General features: G+C 41.4%; 1 protein-coding gene across 2 annotated transcripts in view; it reads right to left on the reverse strand.

Moving 5' to 3' along the window:
- IFT56 (intraflagellar transport 56) overlaps positions 1-6,920 on the reverse strand; it is a 34,424-nt gene extending 27,504 nt beyond the window's left edge. The window contains exons 1-5 of one of the 2 annotated variants that reach the window (XM_010947481.3): positions 6,769-6,920; positions 6,130-6,267; positions 3,820-3,912; positions 2,319-2,433; positions 604-653 (exon numbers count right to left, since the gene is read on the reverse strand). In XM_010947481.3, the coding sequence (XP_010945783.1) occupies positions 604-653; positions 2,319-2,433; positions 3,820-3,912; positions 6,130-6,267; positions 6,769-6,771 (399 nt within the window). In that variant the 5' untranslated portion in view covers positions 6,772-6,920. The remainder of the gene's footprint in view (positions 1-603; positions 654-2,318; positions 2,434-3,819; positions 3,913-6,129; positions 6,268-6,768) is intronic. The other variant, XM_045510996.2, reaches the window with a different exon arrangement.
- Positions 6,921-23,483: the final 16,563 nt, after the last annotated feature.

Raw genomic sequence — 23,483 nt, forward strand, 5'->3', positions numbered from 1 at the left:
AAAAATATAAATATGCAAAACCCCCACAATTATCCCAATAGGCGATATACCCAAAGGTTAAAACGTAGTTAGCTTTAAATATAGTAGATGTTATATTCTCTAATTTTTTTGGCTTATTTATATCTTGTTTAATAGAATTAATGTATAATTTTATAATATGAAGTATTATTTTAAAAATCATTTTATGATGCTTATCAAAAGTATTGCTATAAAGCAATTCTGAAAAGTGTGTATTTATTTCCAGGAGTCAGGACTAGGTGTCTTTGGGTCTGTTTCCTAAGTGACAATAGGACTGTGGAAACAAACTAATCTTAAATGACTACTGCTTAAGAAGAACTGAAACCTAACATCTATGAATAAATGAAGAGGGTAAAAAACACTGATGGGGGAGAAAATCCTATAAAATTAACACCTATATCCTACTTGTTCTAGAAATATCATTAACAAGTATTTCTACTTGTTGGTAACAAGAAGAAAGAAAAAGAAAAACATTTTAAAAACAAAAAGTATAAAGTCAATTATACTTCAGTTTAAAAAAAGAAATACTTAAAAGTTTTACTTAAAAAAATAAACACAGGAAGTGTGAAATGAGAACATAAATACCTTGTGAGCCAAGTGGAAGAGGAGGCGGTTTTGAAGTCGGCTTTTTGGAGCTGAGAAAAAAAAAATCCAAGTTGCTTATTTAAGGACTCAATTATCTATGGCACTTAGTCCCTTGCAGGAATGGCATGAGACTCAGATAAATCTTCCCAAATCCTTACCCATCCTGACATGTCTCTGCAATAATACATATTATTTCAGCTAGTCCTACTGCAGGAGCAGCAACATCTCTAAGGTTCTGCTCTTGCCCACCACTTGTTCTTCCTGATTCCTTCGTGGTAAAGCTCAGCGCTCCTCAAGTTCGAGAAGCAGCCCACCTCTGTGGCGTTCACACGCTGGACCTGGAAGTAAACAGCACAGTCGCCTCATCCACGTGGGAATCTACTCTCATTCAGCTGTTCTCCCAGTGTTCTTTGTCAATTCCTTCTGAAATCTCCTTTTCACAATTCTGTTGCCATATTTTCCTAAATATTATCCCAGTCCCTATTTCACAGATCTTCTGGCATGATAATCTGCCACCTGAAACAGGTGGCCAAGCAAAAAGGTTAACACCATTCAAGTTCCAGATCCCCTCTGTACTCTTGCAAAATTGTCCTAATTCTGGACACTTGATCCTGTATCTCTTAACATCAAAAAGTCATACTTTGATGTTAAGAGATACTTTTTTATAAAAGGAAAAAAAAACATGGAAACAGAGATGGCTACCTTGATCGCCTTACAAATGTCTAACACTGTTCTAGGCACAGATAAAGCTAGAAACATGAGATAAAGTAAATAACTCAAAGGTCTTTATAACTATGTTAGGAAAAACTGCATTAGTAAATTGAAACAATGTGGGTACAAATCAAGAGACTTCAATGTCCACATTTTCCATGAATTTGAACTGAAATTCTTTCTAAATATGCATATACCAGTTAATTCTCTAAGAATTTTACCCTGGAATACATTCTTCCCTAACAAATCTAACAAAAATTCCTTTGCCACTTTCTCAACATTTCTTTGAATTTAATAAAAAATTTTTCAAAAATTTTTTTTTGCAGGAGGAGGTAATCAGGTTTATTTATTTGGTTTTTCAACGGAAGTACTGGGGATTGAACCCAGGACCTCGTGCATACTAGGCATGCGCTCTACCACTTGAGCTATGCCCTTCCCCCTCATTCTCTAATTATCCTTAATCTTTCCTCCCACATTTTTCTTTTGCCCTACTCTTATTTGCAAATTTGAATCCAGTTCTCCTAAGATGACTGTCATGGCAAGTAAAGCAAAAGGGAAGAAATCTGTTCTTCAAGTTGGAATTAGTTGGCTTCTCACTCAGAAGCAGGAAAGGAAGCTATAAAATCCACATTCATGAGAGCTTTAACAACTAAACCCAACTCCTACCAACAGCATGAACTTCCTATCACGGTGGGGCCTAAGAAAGACACTGCGACCTTTTCCTTCTCTCATCCTTCTGCTTTTTGGTTGCAGCTCCTTCTGCTTTTTAGGGAGGTGGAGTGGGGAGGGTAAGCAGCACAGAGATTAACACTCTCTTCAAACATAAAGTTGCTAGGATCCAATACTCTTTGAAGAGTAGAGCTTTTTTTTTTTTTTTTTAAGCTTTCTAATGTCACTTGGTTTCTACTTAATAGAAACAAGAATTAAATATTTAAGTCTTAAAATCTCCAAACTGACTCTTATTCTTAGTGATAAATATCAGATATTAAAAGGGCCCATTTTACCTTTAAATCCAGCTGCTTCAGCTTGCTTATACATTCCAAGAAAAAAGTAGGTACAGGCTAGATTCACCCAGACTTCAGGATTGCAATTTTCCTCTTTTGTTGCATTTTCATATTCCTGAAATATACATCAAGCAGTGATCTCATTTTGGCAGTAAAAGAGTCAATGGGCCATTCCTTTATGTATAGTGAAATGGGAGTTCTTACTGCGACTGGGCAACTTCACATTTAGGGAATTCTATATGCTCCTCAACTATTCTATACCTGCAATATTAAATATGGGAGCTAAGGCTCAATCCTGCCTAGGCAGGGCTGTTGTCCAGGTAACCTTACACTTGTTTTTTCCCCCTTTTAATATTGATAAGGGCTAACAACTGAAGAAATGAAAAGTAACTAAGATATTTTCTTTTTGCTAACTTAAAGACACATACAAAAGATATCTTATTTAAAATGCATAGGTTCAATTAACTTAAAATCTGATAACCTTAATACCCTACAAATTTCATTTCATTCTGATTGATTTCTGGCTTTGTTTACTTGGCTTTACATTTTAAAATTCTGTGGGGTTTTGTTGTTGTTTTGTTTTGTTTTTATTTTTTGTTCCTGCTAAGGACACTTTCTAAGGTTCACTTTGACAACTATATTTTCCAAACACTCTTTTACTATTTATCAGTCTTCACCAGATGCCTTTTTCCTTTCACACTCCATTTGGGCTACTCTCTTTTCTCCTGCATCTTTCACAAATACTACCAGCTTCTATTCTGCCCTTTTCACATTTTCACTTTTCCTTCACCAGTTTTGCTGCTTTTGTTCGTATCATTTCCTCATTACTTAATCTTGGATACTTTCATTTTAGTATTGCAGATTCTTTAAATATCTTTAGATTACATTTTGAGAGTAAGAATATATGGGAAATATTTAAACAATTTCATTTATGAATTAAAAACTGCTTGACATAAGGCATCTATAATTTTATGTAGATCCATAATTTCACAGATTGTTTATTATATTGTTGGATTTCCAATGACCATGACAAACAACCCTCCAAACTACACTTAAAAAACATAAAGAGAATAGAATCTTTCCTATGTCTAAAGTTAACCAAAAAAATAACAATGAACTTTTTTTGAGAAAAGAATCATGAAATTTTTATCAAAAGGGCTTATTTTTCTTCTCCTGAAGATTTCCTTAAGAAAGTACTAATGTTAATATATTGAATAATCTCATTAGTATATATCTAAAAGCAAGAAGTAAACAGACACACAAACATATACTTGAACATATATAGAAGATTTCTGAAACAATACATCAAAAATGAGCCAATGGTTACTTACATTAACTTAAGAAATAGAATTGAGGAAGGCAGACAGGGTTGCTTTTTTCCCTTCTTACTTTGTTTCCTTCTATATTGTTTGAATTTTACCATGAGCATGTATTACTATAATACAAAGCTTAATGACATTTCAAAACCCTCCTTCCACAAAAAAAAAAAATTTTAACTAACCTCCAAAGCTCTCTTGTAGTCACCCAGGTGAAAAGCACAGTATCCAATCCACAAATTAGTATCCTCTTCTTGTTCCCCAACATGACGTTTGAACTTCATGTTAAAATTTCATGAAAAAAAAATCATTAATACTTCGAATCGCAAACCCTCTGTTTAAAAAAACTGCTATGTTAAGTTTTTTTAAACATTTTTTATTGAGTTATAGTCATACTATGTTATTAATGAATGATAGGAAATCACAAGTTATGAAAACAAGACAATCCCAGTTTAATTAAACCTATACCTACAGAACTCTGCACAATTACCTTCTAATAGTCACTGGAATTTACATTTTCAAATATTTCACATTTGTTTTCCTGTATTTATTGACACCTTACTCCAGAAAGTATTGAAGGGTTTTCCTCCTAACAATTCTGGGTGATATATAAGGAACACAAGACTTATGTGAAATATTTAATGCCAAATTACTGTAGTTTAAAGAAATTAAGCAATGAACTCAAGACCACACAAAGCCAGTCAGTGTGGTGGCAGGGACCACCAGAGCCCACTGACTCCAAAGGCCATGTTCTCTCCCATGCTCCACTGCATTCAGTGTCACACTTCCAACCTGTCCCATTAACACACACATATAAATTTTTCATAGGTTATAATCTTTCACTGAGGACAAGCCATTAAATCATTCTATTCCCTTGAACAGGCTTACCAGGGTCTACATGAATTAAGGATGTTTAGAAGGATGGCCTAATCATTTCTGTCCATTGTGAAAAAACACTCATAAAATCATCAGCCAACAAAAGAAAAGTCCTGTTTTGGAGGAAAGGACAGAGCCCTTGAAGGAGGAGTTTGAACTACCATGGTAAGGTGAGAATTCTTTTCACTCCATATGGTGATAAGTAAAAACCTTGGGTGAAAAATTAAAAATTAAACAGAACATTGCTACAAAACTTCAGACGCCCTTAACATTACAAGATGAACACATCTGTTGATAGTTTGTCTGGAAGAAGAGGTTAATCCTGTAGCTAAGTTCATAGCACTAGAAATTCTCCTCTCAGCAAATACTGTGAATTTGAGTACAGTGCCTTAAGTGTGAAGAGACTCCTATTTCAGGTCTCCCTGAATTTGCCCTAGGAACCCCCTCGAGCCACAGAAGAGTTCATGAGTCTTCCTCATCCCAAACTATGGCAGTTCCCATTCCCACTCATCATGGCATTCTGGCTACCTAAGGATGTAAACATAGAACAGAGCCTCCCTGACAACTTAAAGGCAGCATTGGATTACACAGTAAGGAAAATGTGGTCACTGCCTCAAAGAAAAGAGAGAAGAGAAAAAGAGATGGACAAAAATTAGACATGTATCTACCACTCAGTCCACTGATTTACAGAGCTAGAAAGTTCTTCAAAGTCAACTTGCCCACTTTAAAGATGAGAAAGCTGACATCAAAAAAATTAAACAATGTGCTCAATACCAAAGCACTAGTGAGAAGCAGGACTATGTATGAAAGACTGAGAAAGATACAGAAAACTAGTTAAAACAGTTACTGTTGATAGAGTAACATGCCTGGAGTAGTGCATTAGAGAAAGGACAGTGGCACAACACGGCCAGGCTGTGCTGTCAAAACTCTTCATTGCTTCATTCTTTGGTGCACCCCTTCATTGTCCTATGACATGTGCTTCCCACAAAGCAGTTTCTCCAAGTGCAGTATTCTTGGATCATCTGTGTTAGAAGCACTTAGGCCACTTGCCAAAAAATACAGATTCCTGAGCACCACTGTAGACCAATTCTGTAAAGAATCAGAATTCCCTAGGGTAGGAGTCCAGGAATGTACATTTTAATAAGTACCCTAAGTGATACTGCTACATATTAAAAATTGAGAACTACTGCCATATTTGAAATATCTTTTGAAGATATGATATTTTAGACAATAAGCATGAAACATGGTAGAATTATTTAATCTGATCAAAATGTTATAGCATATAATAGGAATAAATCATAAATAAGTCAGAGAATGAAATAAACAATATGTGAACTGACACTGTATTAAATGTCCCTTTATATTTTTAGGTTGGATTCACCATCAGTGGGACTAGACATCATTAAAAGTGCTTCACAAGAAAGAAGCCTGTCTTTTTAGTTCATTTTTAATCAGGTTTATACCTAACTTGGAATCTGGAACCTGTGCCTGACTAGATTTATAGAAAGCCCCAGAATGCAACCACCTGTTCCAACAGCATAGCAACCAGCATTCATCCAAGCATTCATCTTATATCCTTGTTATTCACCTCCTAAGAAGCAACCTTCTTTGGACATTACCTCCAACAGGGTAATAGCTCCAGTGAAATCTCTTTGTGAAAGTAGCTCCTCTAGTTTTGGAATCTTCCTACCTTTCTTCTTTCTTTTGTCAGTATGTGGTAGGTCCCCGCCTACAGCAGGTTTGGCCCTTGAAAGCATCTGTGAAAGAAATAACAAAGGCAGCTGTAGGATCCAATTCCGATGGTCAATTTTAAACTTAGAGTGACGGCTCCTGGATTTATAAGTCAAATCCTTAACAACGAACCCCAGATAAGCCTATTCAAACTCTTTCTGTAACACCTATTTTACTAAAAGTACCATCACCCTGTGCTTGAGCTGAACTCCTACTCTCTACTTCTTTATCTCCTCCAATTAGAGTGAGATAAGAGATGTTTTCGCGCAGCTTCTGTCATCTCAGTCTTCCCTTGGTCTGCTTTCCACCCCACGCGCAGCTCAGGAGTGAGGAAATGGAGAAGCAGGAGGGAAAAAAGCAACGAGACATTTACAGTCGCATCCCGGTCCCCCAAGGGAACATCCGGAGGGCACGGAGATCATCCTCTGCTGACACTCCTCGGCTTAACCCAGAAGTGTGCTGGGAACCTCTAATCTCCAGTTCCAGGACCTCCTCAAACTTCTTCCTCACTATTCAAAGCCACTAACCATCTTGGCGTCGGTCCTGTGGGTCCCCTCCGCAGACAGACAGCAGAAGGCCGGGCCTCAGCGCGCCAGGGCATCCACAAAGCTCACTCGGTCTCCACGGCAACCCCGCCGGGGGACTGGTCCCTCCGGGAGAAGCGCTCGTCGGAGAACCGGTGCCCTCGCGCCTTGGTTCCCTTCCGCTTTCGCTTCTGCAGGAATGGAAGTTCCTCTCTTGGGAGGAGAACGTCCTTCTCTGTGCTGAGAGCGGGAGTTTGACTGTATCTCTCTGAGTCTCCTTTAGGAAAAAGCGAGTTAGAATGGCATGGTTTTCAAATACAAGTTTCCTGGGAAAGTAATTTTCAAGGACCACTTCCGATTTGGACCGTGTTGGGCTCCATAGCAACCCTGGGCGTTGACTGGCATGTGATCTCGGTATCCTGTGCAGTTCAGGGAAAGCGTACCAAAAAAATTCCTGCCAAACGAAGGAAGCTGATGTTTGGAGGTGGGAGTTCACTAGAATACAGTTTCTTATTTCCGTAGATAAACTTACTTTTGTAACTTGACATTATATTGTGATTCCTGCTCATAAAATTTAGGATAGAACGTTTGATTTATTAGAAATAGAGAAAAACAAGATGGAGTCAGTTACAGTGGCCAATGTGGCATACATCTTGATTGTTCTTAAAGGTCTGATGTTAAGACTTTGAGTATGTAAGTTACGATAACTGGAGTGTGAAGTTAGGTAAGTAAATTGTTTTTAAAGGTTTGCGGAAACACTTAAATATAAGAGTTGTGAGTTTAAGCTTTATTTAGAATTTTGCAGAGGATTAATGTGGGGGAAATAGCCAGTCAACTCTGCGGCGACTGCTCAGAAGAGGTAGGGGAGAAGCCAGTATGTGTATATATATACATACAAAATTTGCTGGGGAATACCTGCAGTTAAGCATATATCTTCATAAAAGATTACTGCTAATCACAAAGAACAAGTGTCTCCAGTTAATCTTTTTAGCTTTTCTATGTATGGGAAGATGCAAGAATCTGGGGTCATCAAAATTCTTCCTGAAATATACATCTAACTATCTGAGGGACCTGCCTATTAATGTGTGTCCAAAGCATGGATACCTCATTCTGTTTTCATCTTAAATTCTTCTAAGAGTGCTACTGTTGGTCAGCAACTGCCTTGCATTACAACAACCTGTGGAAATAGGTGGTGAGCAATGCTATTTTTCTTAGTGTTGCAGGAGAATGGGGTGCGAGAGAGTGGTCATTTCCCAGGTCTTAGGCAAGCCCATGCCACGGGCCACCAAGTGAGGGTTCTTGGCTTTGCACAGGAAAGAATTCAAGATCAAGCCATAGTAAAGTGAAAATGAGTTTATTTAGAGAGATACACACTTCCATAGACAGAATGTGTCTGTCTTAGAAGGGAGAGTGGCCCAAAGGTGTGGGGTTGGTTAGTTTTTATGGGCTAGGTAATTTCATATGCTAACAAGTGGGAGGATTATTCCAACTGTTTTGGGGAAAAGACAGGGGTTTCCAGGAATTGGGCCACTGCTCACTTTTTGGCCTTTTATGGTCAGCCTCAGAACTGTCATGGCATCGGCAGGTGTGTCATTTAGCACGCTACCCTATTACAATGAGTGTATAATGAAGCTTAATCTCTACTGGAAATCAAATCTCCTGCCATCTTGGGCCTAATTGGTTCTAACCAGTATTTGTACTATCCTCAATGGCTTTGTCATTCTTTTAATAATTGTGCCCAGCTCCTTTCCCTCCTGCCTCATTAGTGATCCTAATTTTTCAGAATCCACACCCATGTGTTGACTTGAAAAAGTACACAATCTAAAAGTTGAGAGTTACGTTTTATTTGGGGAACTTACTAAGACAATAGCCTGGCTATCAGCCTCTCAGGTATCTCTGAGGAGCTGTTCCAAAGAGGTAAGAAAAGAGCCTGGATGTATAGGAGTTTTTACTGGGGAAAAAAATGTAGTTGAACATCAAAAGATTACTGCTAATTACAAAAAACAGACATCTCAAGTTAAGGATTTTAGAGCTTTTCTATGTATGGGAAGATGCAAAAGTGTGGGCTCATTGAAATTATTCCTTTGATATGCATCTTTTAACCACCTAGGACCAGTATCCTGTTTTTCTCCATCCTGAATTCCCTTCCGGGCACACCATCAGGGGCAGCTGCAGTGTCTGCTGGCTTGTTGGAGGGCAGCATTCATTGTTTACTGAAATGGCAGACAACATTTTTTTGTCCACAGATAAGGCTTCTTGCTCCTGGGGTTGTAACTGGTGGACCCCAGGGACTATACTTCACAAAACATAGGGTCTGAGTGCAGTTTCTGGAGAGGGATCTCAGTGGAGTGTACACAGTACGCTAGAGACTGCCCAGGTCAGAATCTTCTGGAGGCTGTGCCTGAGGAGAAGGTTATTGCTGAGAAAAGCCAGCGCCACACTGGTTGCTGATGCCTACATCCGGAGCCGTGCCTGCCCTCTGCAGTGAGGATGCCTCCCTTCCTGGATCTCTCTTCAGAGTGGTTCCTTAAACCCTTTATTTTCTTTAATATTGGGTGTGACTAATTTGATTGTATTGAGTACAAAAAACTGAGTGATTTGACCATCTTATACAATTGACTCATGACATGTTTTATGACTTCTCAATCTCATGATTCTTACCTGGTCTTTTTGCTTTGGCTTATGACATTACAGACAATAAGGAGCTATAATAAATATGTGTTGATTGGATGACTTATCTATCTCACTCCCAAACCCAGTGAGCACAGCTGCAAAGGTAGTCTAAAATCACCGAATCATGGAATGTTAGAGCCGCAAGGGACCTTTAAAGGACATCTAGTCCAACCCTCGCAATTAACAGACTAAGGAAACAACATCTGGAGAAGTGAAGTAATTCTCCCAAATGTAGAGGTAGTTGTGTTATAGTTGAACTACATTACATAGCCCTCAGAATAACTAGCCCTAGAGAGACTCAGGTGTACCATAAGCTCATAGAAGGCAGGTATGATTTCTTAGATTCTTTTTCATCCTCCTTGCACTCCAGCTCCTGTCCCCATCCCCATCCTCACCCCCAATCACTTAGAGAGTAAATGAATGACTACATATCTTAATTCCCTGATATATACACTTTTGTATACACACAAACATAGATAAATACATGCAGACAGGCACATCCATAGACTTTAAAGATGCACAAATTCCTCAACACTATACTTATAATTCTTTTGGTTCCAAATATCAGAAATATCCCTACCTTTGGTTAAATGTAAAACAAAATTATTTTTGGCTCTTCTTTATATAACAATCTTTATTTTCTTTTGTAATTTCTTTATTGTGATGCCATTCAACTAATATAAAACTCACCCTTTTAAAGTGTACAATTCAGTGTTGTGGATCCATCACCACTGTCGAATTCCAGAACATTTTCATCACCCCATGTCCATCAGCAGCCATTCATCCTTCTCCCCCTTCTCCCAGCCTCTGGCAATCACTAACCCATTTTCTGCCTCTGGATTTGCCTATTCTGGACGTTTCATGTAAATGAAACCATACAAACAGAGGTCCACATACCATATGTCTAAATACTGAAAAAGTTAAAATCAGCCTAGCAAACTATTAAAATGTTTTTTCCTCCTACCTTGACAAATGCAGCCCCATGAAGAAAGTCATGGTCCAATTTAGACTTCTTAGAATTCCTTTGGGGGAGGCGGCAGTGTGGTGAGAGCTAGCCCCCGCCCTCAGTTCCTGCCCTTCTCTTTTCAGCCTAGGTTCCATCCCACACCATGGGGGAGCCCTGTGCACATCGTGGAGGCCCATCCTACAAGTGCAAGTGGTCATCACTCACTCTCCTGTGAGCAGTCACCCCCTGACACACCTAAAAGGAGGACAGACACAGGGAAGAGACCCACTCAGGTAGGGAAACAGGCTGGAAGTGGTGTGGGCAGGGAATTTACCATAGTGTGGTAAGGGGGAGCCGCAAGAACCCCTCAGCTCCATAGCTTCTTCACACCTGGTGTGAGGTGCAGACAGAGCCCAGAGCAGGGTCCCCTCTCGAAGTCTAAGGGCAGTGTTGCTGATTATGCTGTAAATAACCCTGTTGATCTTGCTAAATCCGTTGAAGTGATCTCTGATTTTCAGCAGTTTAGACTACTGTTTTAAGCTCTAAGTTCCTGTTAGAGGCTGTTTGAAGGGTAGCTGTAATTATGAAGGGTAGAATATGGCACTGAGTATCCTTGAGAAGACGCTGCTATTCCCAATGCTAGCTCTAAGAGTCTAAGGTGTTATAAAACACATAATAACAGACACACAAAAGCTGGTTGCATAGTTAAGAAGCAAATTTGGAACTTGCAACTTTATTGCAGTTGCAATAGAATGGCAATTTCTGAAATATTATTTTAAAAAAAATCCAGATTGTGATGATGGTTGCATGATGATGTAAATTTACTGAAAAACATTGAACCGTACCCTTAAAACAGGTGAATTTTATGATATGTAAATTGCATCTTGCCAAATCTGTGTTTTGGGGGATTTTTGTTCTGTTTTATTTTTATGATAATCCAGGTCTGAGCTCAGAGTGATGTTCTGGAGTCTGTTACACCACTCTAGCTATGATGCAGTGATCCTGACTCCTGGTCCTTGGAAATCACCTGTCAATCACCAGGGCCATGAGTTGCTGAGGGAATGTGGAAGACAGTAAGAAGTTTTGGCATTTCTTGCTAGGGTGGACTTTCCTTAAGGAAAAAGTCTCATGAAAATAAGATCCCTCAACATTTCTGCTGTGGAACACATTAACTCCATTCATCAGCTCTATTGAGCGCTATTAGGTTTTTTTCTTCTTTTGTTCATTAGTTTCACAAAGATTCTACCTTACCATCAAAAAGCATGTTTTAAAAAGCAAATTTTATCCCACTTCCTACTAGTGAGTTATATGACTTTTCTAAGAAAGAGCAAAAAATACTGTGGGATAAAGCATTAGAAAAAAATGCTCCTTAAAGAAATACATTTTTCAATTATTTAAATAAGTTATTTTTCTTATTACTACATATTCACCGTGGAAATTTTGGAAGATACCAAGAATCAAAATGAAGAAAATATAAGTTATTTATAAATTTATTTTATTTTATTTTTATTGATATGTATTTGTTTCACAATGTTAGTTTCAGATGAATTATCTATACATTTATAATCAAGAAATGACACCTATGAAAATTTTGCTTTTTAAAAAGTGATTTAACCAATGCTAAAGGATAACATAGTCATGGCTGAACTATTAATAAATTGGAGAACTAGATAATAAGAAATTTACAGGTGATCATTGTTGAAGCTAGGTGATGGGTACGTGAGTGTTTATTATACCATCTATTTTTATGTAGAAATTTTCCATAATCTAAAAATTAAAAAGAGGTATCTATTTGAAAACTCCCAAATTTTTCTAGACAACCAAATTTTTAACTGAAACTAAAGACATGAGTCAATATTTATTTCCAAATAAAAGGTAACTTGATTTATACCAGTTAAAACTAAGTGGCTTTGTCTGTGTGAAGCTACTGAGCAAACTAATTTTCAATTTTTTTTTGATTTTTTAATTCATTAAAAAATTTTTTTTTGTGAGGGAGGTAATTAGGTTTATTTATTTTTAACAAAGTCACTGAGGATTGAACCCAGGACCTCATGCATGCTAAGCGTGCATTATACTACTTAGCTCCCCTCTAATTTTCAACTTCTGTTTGCTAATGGAATTGTTTATTTGGTGAAAAGATAAATGGAGAAACCTGAAAGCAATAGAAACATCATAACATGTAAACTGGAAAAATACCAGGTGTTGCAATCCCATGATCGTTAAGAGAAGGAGCTCCCTGTGTCAGTTGGCTGCTGAGGTGCGGGATCCTGGGAAGGTCCATTTCAGTTCACCCTCTGCTGCTGAAGGCAGCTGCCAGCAACAGCTGGAGGTGACATAGAGTTGTGTCTTTTGAAATCAGCAAGACCTGGATTTGAATCCTGCCTCCCTGGCTTGCTAGCTGTGTGATCTTGAGCAGTTACTTAACCAGTCTGAGTTTTAGTTTTTCCCTCTGTAAATAGAGGTACTAAAATCCACCTCGCTGATTTGCTTAAGACTCACCTGAGATCATGGATAAGTAAAAGGTGATATAACAGAGTGATTAAGCCTGTAGCCTCAGGAGATAGACTGCCTGGGTTCAGTTCTTGGCTCTGGCACTTGCTTTAGCTGTGTGACCTGGGCAAGTCACTTAACCTCTCTGGGCTTCAGTTTTCTCACCTGTAAAAAGAAAATGATAATAACAGTCCTCACTTCCTAGGCCTACTGGTTGTGAAAGTTAGATGAATTATATACAGAAAGCATTTAGCATAGTGCTAGACACACTCTCAGTGCTATTAGATGCACTTCAGTCTTCATATTCTATTTTTTATTGGGATATAGTTTGCATGCCATAAAATTCACCATATTAAAGTATGCAATTTAATGGGTTCACAAGTTTGTGCATCACCATTATCTAACCTTAGAACATTTTCATGACCCCCAAAAGAAACCTGTATCCACTGGTAGCCACTTCCCATTCATTCTTTTCCTGAGACCCGGGCAACCATTAGTCTATTTTCTGTCTCTATGGATTTGCCCATTTTGGACATTTCATATACATGGAATCATACTGTATTTGGCCCTTTAAATTTGGCTTCTTTCACTCAGCATAATGTTTTTAAGACTCATTCATGTTATAGCATGTACAAGGAGTCCATTCCTTTCCATGGCTGAATAATATTCCGTGGTATGAATGTGCCACATTTGTTTAAGTTTTCATATTATTTAAAGCATTTACACACAGCAGATGCTTTGGGCCTGGTGGTCTTGTCAGCCTCCCACCCAGTGCCTGGGGGCTCAGGGTACAGCCCCGGTCCTATTCTATCCCAGGGGGAATAGTACTGAAGGAGGAAGCCCAAGGCATGAAAGGCCACCCGGATGCAGCCTGCTGGGGCCCCTCTCTGCCTGCCATGCCCAGTCCTGCCTTGACCTTCCATACAGCGGTCTCAGAGATCCTAAGCCCCTGGTTGTCTCTTCCCAGCCACATGCAACCTGATAACCTGTTGTAATTCCCACTCCCTCTCATCTGCTCTTTTCACTTCATCTGTCCTTTCATCCCTCTGGACCGGATTACCTACCCAGTTTCCTCACATTGTCCACATTACTCTGTGTTTTGGATTTTTGTTACTTTGCGTGTTTGGGTATATGGTATTCATTATCCACTGCTGCAGAACAATTTGCCCCCAAACTTAATAGCTTAAAGCAATCAATATTCTTATCTACCATAGTTACTGAGTAGCTCCCATAGTGCTGAGTAGCTTAGCTGGGTGGTTCTGGCTCAGAGGCTCTTCTGAGGTTGAAGTTAAGCTGTCAGCTGGGGGCTCTAGTCACAGGACCTGGCTGGAGCTGAAGGATCACATTCCAAGTGGCTCGCCCACATGCCTGGCTTTCGCTACCTGCCATACGGACCTCTCCATAGGACTGCTTTAGGGTCCGCACAACACGGCAACTGGCTTCCCCAGAGTGAGTGATAAAGGAGTGAACAGAGAGGACAAGTTCATACTGTAGAGCACAGGAAACTATATTAATATCCTGTTGCAACTTATGGTGAAAAAGATTGTGAAAATGAATATATGTATATTCATATATGACTGAAGCATTACGCTGTTCAACAGAAATTGACACAACGTTGTAAACTGACTGTCCTTCAGTAAAATATATATATACAAAAAAAAAGAGTGAAAAGGGAGGAAGTCACAATGTTTTTTCTGATGTAGGTTTGGAATTCATGCTGCCATTTCTGTAATATCATACTGATTACACATATCAGTCCTATGCAGTGTGGGAGGGGACGACACAAGGGTGCAAATATCAGGAGGTAAGGCTCGTGGGGAGCCAGCTAACTGCCACCACGTCGGGTCATCGTCACCAAGTCAGCCCATCTCTGGACTACGTGCCTGTTGCTGTGCTTTCAGACGAGTATTATCAGGAAGTTTGCAGCCGATGTTCCTCATTTTCAAACCACCAAAGCAAAGTCTATAAATTCATCCTCAAAGAGGGAAATGGTTCTTCTCACTCTAAAGTTAGCCTCTCCTCTTGTACACTCTAGCTTCATCCCTTCCCAGTTCACTTCCTCCCAGAGAGCCCGGCTGCTACGCAGATTCAATCTAGGGAAATCCCCGGCCTGCTCCCCACTTCTGCCCTCCCCTGTCTGGCTGACTAATGTCTCCTTTGACTCCTGTATCTCCTGGAGAACATTTGTTTGCCATGGACTTTGGACATTCCATCTGACTCAATCCTCTGATGTTTATGTACTTTAAATTTCTAGGACCTGGCAGAGCTGACTCATCGCTGCCTTGTGTATGTTTTACTTCCCTCCTTGATTGGTGGTTCAACAGATTCACGAAGCTTGATATCACGTGAATGTGTCTGAACGACAGCTTTGCATTCTTCTGAGACTTATTTCTTTGAAATTTTCTCAAATGGTTAGATCTTCCAGTAAAACAATAGCAATAAACAAGCAAACAAACGAACAACAAAAAAACCTCTCTAACTACACAAATAGTTCCCCTCCTCTCTTCTCATTTCCTTGTCATTCCTCTAAAATAAGTGATATATTTTGACTTTCAACCTTATCATTCTGAGAAAACGCCTCTATTAAGTGAGCTGGAATATAAGACTGTATATAGATGTTATTGACAAAGGAGCACTCTCTCAGGATACAGGATTTAACATCCTGACAAGGACAGGGAATGGTGCAAAATTTCTGCCAGGTGGCTCCTAGAAGCCTGGGAAAGTAATGGCCCATGAAGAGAGAGGATGAAATGCCTAAATTTCTCTGGCAGAGAGTACAGGAAAGGATTAAAAGACTCAGGAAGGTGGACGTGCTAGAAGAGTTATATTATGACAGGCCAAAAGGTCCACCAGAAAATTAGGTGCTATAGGATGGCTCAGAGGCATCACTTCCATCAAGGTTAACAGGAAAACCCTGGTGAAAGGGGCATCAAAGTCACTAAGAAGTTCAGCGGTGCATTCCCACGGGGTGTAACTGATGGAAGGAGGGGCTGTCCTAGAACTTGACTCAGTGATAGCAGTGGGGATGATAGGGCCCTGATGCAACAGACCCCAGGTGATGGCCTGTAACTCCAGAAGCCAGGGGTTTGTTACAACAAAGCCAGAATGACAGCCACAGTTGGGGGCTGACCTCTAGAAAGCTTCAGAGGTTGTGAATAGAACAGTTTCCCTCGGAGGAGAATAGATGGGTAGCCGACAAAACACTGCTTTACATGCACAATTGAAAAAAAAAACAAGAATTAATAAGCAGGACAATGAGGAAGACAGTCACCCCAATAAAAGGTCACAATTTTTTGCCTGGTTTCCATACCTGAACCAGTGTTCAGACATCGTACTCAGTTCTGAAGAGGTGGCCAGGTCCCCAGAGGAAAGACCTGCAATGCTGTGGCAAGGATGAACTGTAATAGTTCCTCTAATGCTTCCCCAGAGAGAACTACAACATCTCCTGGGATGGCAAAACACTGGGAAGAGGGCTTACCCAGGCATTTGGATGACTGTTGAACACAAGGTCAGAGGTTAGCTGATACTCTGACAGCTGAAGCACTTTGATGGCCCCCCCTGTTAGACTGGGAGCAAATGGATTTCTGAAAAGGTGAGTCCCCTTGGGTCCAGAGGCCCATTAGTTGTCATTCCCTTAATCCCAAATGTATATTGAGATGGACATTTTTGGAAGCTGGACTAACCCTCACGTTGCCTCCTTGTCCTCTGGGGTGAGAGCCATGGTAGTAGGGAAGGCCAAGTGGAAGTAGCTGAAACTGCACCCTCACCCCTGGGCATTACATTGCATTGCAACCCAGGGTAGGAAGATGGCCAAGATCAATGGCACTCTTAAATATCAAATGATGACATGTCATCCCTATCATATCTCTATTTAATTTGCCAGTGTCAGCCCTACAGTAACTGGCTGGAGAAAGACTGCAGACTACAGCAGGGAGGTAGTCACCTGGTCTGACCTGCCGTGCCAGGCATAGAGGATTTGCAGAGTTATGCAGCCTCAGGTACCTGGTTTGTGGCTGTTGATTTGGCAAATACATTCTTTTCTATCCCAGTCAGGAAAAAGGATCAGAAAGAGTTCATATTCGCACAGAATGAACATCAGCAAGCATTTGCAGTTTTGCAGGGCTATGCTCACTCTTCAGCCTCCCGTCATAACACAGTCTGAAGAGGACTGGAGCACGTGGACAGCCTATGTAACCACACATCGACCCATTATGTCAATGATATGCTGCTCAGGCAGGATGAGGAAGTGGTGGAGCGCACGCTAGAAGCTCCAGGCAGTGGGAGAGAAATCCTATGAAGATTCAGTGACCTGCCACTTCTCTAAGGATTCTGAAAAGTCTGATGGCCAGCAGCGTGCTGGGACATGTCCTCCTAATTAAAGACAACTTTCTGCACCTGGCATCCCTTACTGGAAGAAAGGAAGCACAAAGCCCATTAGGCTTCTTTAAGTTCTTGAGGAAACACATTCTACACCAAAGAAAACTACCCCTACACCCTGGGCTGCATGGAAGTCTGCCAGCTTTGAGTGGACCTGGAGAGGGAAAAATAACGCAGCAGTATGTCCAGCCTGTGATATCAACAGCACTGCTGCCTGGACCTTACAATCTGGCAGGGCCTATAGTGTTGGAGTGTCAGTGATGGAACAATATGTAGCGTGACGTTTATGACAAGTCTCAATAAAAGAATCACAAAGAAGACCCCTGGGATTATGGAACAAGGTAATGCCAACTGCTGGGAAGAATTACTCCTTTTGAAAAACAGCTCCTAGCTTGCTACTGGGCCTTGGTAGAGATACTAAATGACTTTGGGCTCACATTGGCCATCACGAGCTAGGTCCTATTGGACAGGTCAATTTATACAGGCAGGCCCAGCATCAGAGTCATCACAGGATAAAACAGGTGCATCTGGGACTAAGCATAAGCAGGACCAGGAGGTACAATAAGCTGTAAGAGCATGTAGCCCAGATCTCCATGTCACTCATTACAGTTGCACTGGCACCCCTCCCCTAGCCTAGACCTGTGGCTGTGTGAGGGGGATCCCATATAACCAGCAAAAGGAAGAAGAAAAAGAATACACTGGGCTCATTGGTGGGTCACTTCAGTATGTGGGTACAAGCTGAAAATGGGTGGTGGCTGTATTACAGTCTCGCTCAGAGGAGGCCTTGAAGAACAGTGGTGAAGGAAAATCTCACCAACAGGAGGAGCTTTGAGATGTGCACCTGGTCATCCACTTGGTGCGGAAGGAGAATGGACCAAGGTTACAACAAATGTGGACTCATGGACAGTGATGAGTGGCCTGGCTGGTGGGCGGAGGACCTGAAGAAAAAGACTGTAAAATCAGAAACAAGAAGATTTGAAGTAGAGGCATGTGGATGGACATAGGGGAGTGGACACAAAGTGGGAAGATGTTTGTCTCACATGTTAAGGCCCACGAGTAAGCGTCTATCATGAAAGGTGTGCCAACTAGACAAAATAATATGGCTGGTTAGTGCAGCCAGCCTTGGTCAGAGCCCCTCTCTCAACACTGCTGCATGCTGGGGACCTGAACAAAGAGGCTAGGGTGGCAGAGATGGAGGCAATAAAAAAACGTAACAGCTTGGACTGTCATTTGCCAAAATGAATACAGCTACTGCCACCTCTAAATGTCCAGTCTGCCCGCCATAAAGGCGAATGCTAAGCTCTATTCCTTAATAGGATACTTGGTGACCAGTTGACTACATTGGGCCTTTTTTTTATTTTCCTGGAAGAGCCAGAGGTATGCTCTTTCAGGAACTGACACTGATTCCAGGTACAGGGTTGCTTTTCCTGCCTGCAGGACCTCAGTAGCCCCAGTCTCTGGGGACTTACAGATTGCCTGATCCACAGACATGGAATCCCACATAACACAGCATCTGACCAGAAGCCTCTCTCCTTCACAGGAGATAGGGGAGTGAGCCCACAAACATGGGATCTGCTGGTCATATCACACACCCAGTGACCTTGAAGTTGCTGGATAGACAAAATATTGGAATGACTAGTTAAAGACGCAGCTGAAGCTCCAGCAGGAGGCAACACAATGCAATGATGACACTTCCTCCAAGACATCATGGTATATTTCTTCAATCAGATAGATTAGTATGGTGCTGTGTCTGCAACAGAATCTTAAGTTTTTAAAAAATTTATTATTATTATTTTTAATGAAGGTACTGGGGATTGAATCCAGGGCCTCGTGCATGCTAAATATGTGCTCTTCCACTGAGCTACTTCACTCACCCCCTCCACCCCAACCAATAGAAAGAATACATGTGTCTTCCACAATGGGTGGGAGTATGAGTGGCTCCAGTTAGCATCATTCCAATGACCTACTGGGGAGGAAGAAATTTTCCTCTACCCTCCTGGCTGGCCTAAGAATTAAATTGACATGAGACAGATTAACAGGAGAAAAGTCAAAGTTTAATAACACATATACTTGGGAGAGACCCAGGAAAACTGAGTAACTCCTCAAAATGGCTGAAACCCTCACTTTGAATACCATCTTCAGCTAAGGACAAAAGAGGGTGTTGGGAGTAGTGGTTTGGGACTTCGAGGGGGAGGAAGGCAATCCACATACAGGTGGAAAAGCAAATATTTGGTAAATAAATGTTTGCTGGGTCATGCAGAGACAATGGGATGCAGAGTGGACTCTAATCTCTAGACCCTGTTTAGAGTTTGCCCCACCATAGCGAGCCCATGTTCTTTGCAGGTGTCTCTGGTGATAGCTCTATTCTGGGAACAGGCCCTCTATCTAAATTTTTTTTAGGCAATTAGGGGGAAGGTCATGTTACGGAAATGACAGGCCAGCCAAGAGACAAGCACCACTCGGAGGGCTGGAGTACTCAGGTTTATTATGCTGGCGGGCTCAGAGGGGCTATTGCTCCGGGGCTCTGAGCACCTCTAACACGTGTGCGTGAGGTTTTATAGGGTAGATTACAAGCTTGGGGTATACTGGCCAATAAGATGCAAAGAGCTCAGCAATATCACAAAAGGGAAGCAGGGAATCAGTAAACTAGAACTTATCTAATAAGAACAGATCAGTTACCGACACTAATTAAACTTAGATTTACGAGTTAACCCAGCAGAACTCGGATCAGTAATCTGACACTTGTTAAACTTAGATTTACGAGTTAGCCCAGCAGAACTCAGATCAGTAATCCGACACTTCTTAAACTTAGATTTACGAGTGGGCCCAGCCTGGCTTTTCCTTCTCAGTCAAAGTTTCTTCCTGAGTCTTTTTTGGGCTTTGATTATTTTCAGCTCAAAATGATCTGCACAACAAAGAGACATTTTAGGGTGGCAAGTTTTGCTCCCTTACAAACTCACTGGCCTTCCCTGTCCCCAGAAGTCTCAGCTCTGCAAAATTAGGGGTCTTAGTCCCGGAAAGGGGCACTTTCTTGCCTGGGGACACAGCAAAGATCCCACTGGACTACAAGCTATGGCTGCCACCAGGCACTTTGGCCTCCTAATGGTGAGGGACCAGCAGGTAAGACAGGGAATCATTGTCTTATGAAAGGTGATTGGCCTGTTCAGCAGGAGGAGGTAGGACTGCTGTTAGAGGGGATGGGGAGGAATATGTGTGAACTCCAGTGAGATTGGAGAGTCAGTTGGTATTCCTTTGCCCAGCCATGTCTGTGAACGGACAAGACAAGAGCAGCAGCCATGCTCTGAGAAGGTGCTCAGACCTCTAAGGAATGAGGGTTTGGGGTACCCACCCAGGTGAGCTACCAAGACCCCCTTAGGGTGAGGGGAATTAGAAATGGTTTGGGGGATTGAGCCAAGATGGTGGAGTAGAGAGACTCACAGCTCGCCCTCTCCCACAAATACACCAAGAATTACATCTACAAACCCAATGAGTCGCACACAACACCTACTGAATTCTGGCAGAGTGTCTCTTATTCCAAAATATAGGATTATCACAAAATCAAGTGAGAAAAAAAAAGAAAAAATTGGTGCAGGACTGGTCCTGCAGGGAGGGAGCGGCATAGGAAGAAAAGCGCCCTCATGCTGGGACGTCCCTTCTCCAGCTAGGAGGTCAGCAGGGACCGAACTGGAGCTTCCAAGGATCAGAGGAGAAAGTGGCAACTGATTGGCAGACAGAACTAAGGGAAACAGACACTGAGGGTCCCTGCGATCCCCAGCCCTAGACATGAGCCGGCAAGGACTGGCTGCTTGAGATCAGCGATGAGCCAGGGAGAGGCTAGGGCCTACTGCGTGGAGGCGGCCTCAGGGGACTGGAGGGCGGTGTGAGCCCTGGCTGGGGGTGTGCGCAGAACAGAACAGCCTGGGAGCCTCCCATAAAAGAGCACCACTGCTGGTGTGTGTTGGCGGGGAGGCGCGCAGTGCAGCCAGGCCATATCCGCTGTCTCCACTTGGCTCCATTGCTGGTGTGTTCTCATGAGAAGAGAGGTGGGGCTGGGTCATAGCCATCGCTGCTGAGAGGAGGCGGGGCTGAAAGCTGAATCCATCCCCAGGGGCCCTGCAACTTCACCAGGCGGGACTGAGATTTGTTTACAGCCTAAGGCAGAGCAAGTGGATTTGCTCTCTTTGGACCCTTTGTGAACCTGCACCCCTGGGATGAAGAGGCAGTGAGCAGAGTTCTAACGCAGGGTGGAGGTTTACGGATATTTACAACAAGCCAGTGTACCTTAGGTACGTGGAGGCAGGGCTGGGGTCTGCACTGAACCTGTGGTGCACCACAGATTCAGATATGTGACTGCACGCTTGCTATGGTGGGTCCTAGTGCCTGACATTGGTGGATCTGCACTGGTGGTTCCTGGGACTCAGAATCTGCGGGACACCAGAGCAGGTGGCTGACATTACCACAGCTTGGGCAAGAACAAAGGCAGTGTCAACAAATAATACTTTGTAAGCCTGCATAACAAGTGACAGACAACACCACAGAGGGCACATCTCAGTGGACATCTGCCTACTCTTCTCAGCTGAAGCCTGCATACTACACACCACAGCTCAGAAATGGGTTTAGAAGCCTTGTTCCAGGGGAGCAGATGAGGACCCTGTCAAGGCTGTGACAACCACAGCACAAAAAAGGAGGCCTCACCCAATAACAACAATCAGGGCAGGCTCTGATCACGACAACACCAACCACATTCCCAATCAAAGGGATAACAGCCAATACACATGGAGGAAAGAAGAGGCAACCATCCATACTAAGAACAGCCATTGCAACAAAACCATTAGATGGACACAGTTTACACAAGAATGCTCCCACTTTAAATAAAAACAAACAAAAAATAAAAAAGCCCTTCAAGACCACAGTAGATAATTGATACTCCTAAATTCATAGAGCCAGAGAAATATAGGTAAAATGAAGAAGCAGAAGAACCACTCCCAATTAAAAGAACAAGAGAAGTCCCTTGAAAGAATGAACAATGAGATATCTACTAGATCATGACTTCAAAAGGGAATGATAAAAGCACTGAAGGAACTAAGAGAGATTATGAATAGAAACAAAGAATACTATGAAAAGGAAATTGAAACTATAAAGAAGAGCCAATTAAAAACAGAAAACTCAATTTTTGAGATAAGAGCCAAGCTAAAGGCAATAAAAAGTAGACTAGATAATGCAGAGGAATGAATAAGTGACTTAGAAGACAGAATAACAGAAGTCATCCAATCAGAATGGCAGACAGAAAAGCAAGCAAAAATCTATGAAAGCAATATAAAGGACCTATGGGGTAATATAAAGCATGCCAATCTACACACAATAGGGGTCCCAGAAGGAGAAGAAAGAGAAAAGGAGATTGAAAAGGGATTCGAGGAAATCATGACTGAAAACTTTCCAGACCTAAAGAAGGAATTAGGTAACTAAGTACAGGAGGCACAGAGGGTTCCAAACAAGAAGAACTCAAACAGATCTACACCAAGACATATTATAATTAAGATGGCCAAAGTTAAAGGAATAATTCTAAAGACAGCAGGAGAAAAACAAAGAGTTAGTTACAAGGGAACCGCCATAAGACTTTTAGCTGATTTCTCTGCACAGACACTGCTGGCCACAAGGGAGTGGCAAGATATATTCAAAGTCCTGAATGAGAAAAGGCTGCAACGTAGGATACTTTATCCAGCAAGGCTATCCTTTAGAATAGAAGGAGAGATGAAGAATTTCACAGACAAGCAAAAACTAAAAGAATTCAGCAAAACTAAACCTATACTAAAAGAAATATTGAAAGGTCTACTCTAAATAGAAAAGCAGCAGGAAGCTATAGAAATGAGAAAACCATAATTGGAAATGTGATAACTACAATGAGTTGCAAGAGAATAAACACAAGGATGTGAAAAAATAAATAGAAATAAAGAATATCAAAATCATAGCAGGTGGGAGAGGGGAGCAAGAAAATATAGACTTTTTTTTTCCCTCTCTCTCTCTTTTTTTTCTTCATTCTCTTTAGGATGTGTTTGAGCCTACATGACTACCAGTCTAAAGCAAACAGTTATAGTAAGGGGTAAATATACTTAAAAAACAGGGTAACCACAAATCAAAAGCATACAATGGAGTCACAAAAACCAAAAAGAAACCAAGCTAACACAAAAGAAAATTATGAAACCACAAAAAGGAATAGGAAGAAACAAAGAAG

This window comes from Camelus bactrianus, chromosome 7 (assembly GCF_048773025.1).
Source record: "Camelus bactrianus isolate YW-2024 breed Bactrian camel chromosome 7, ASM4877302v1, whole genome shotgun sequence".
NCBI classification, from domain to species: domain Eukaryota; kingdom Metazoa; phylum Chordata; class Mammalia; order Artiodactyla; family Camelidae; genus Camelus; species Camelus bactrianus.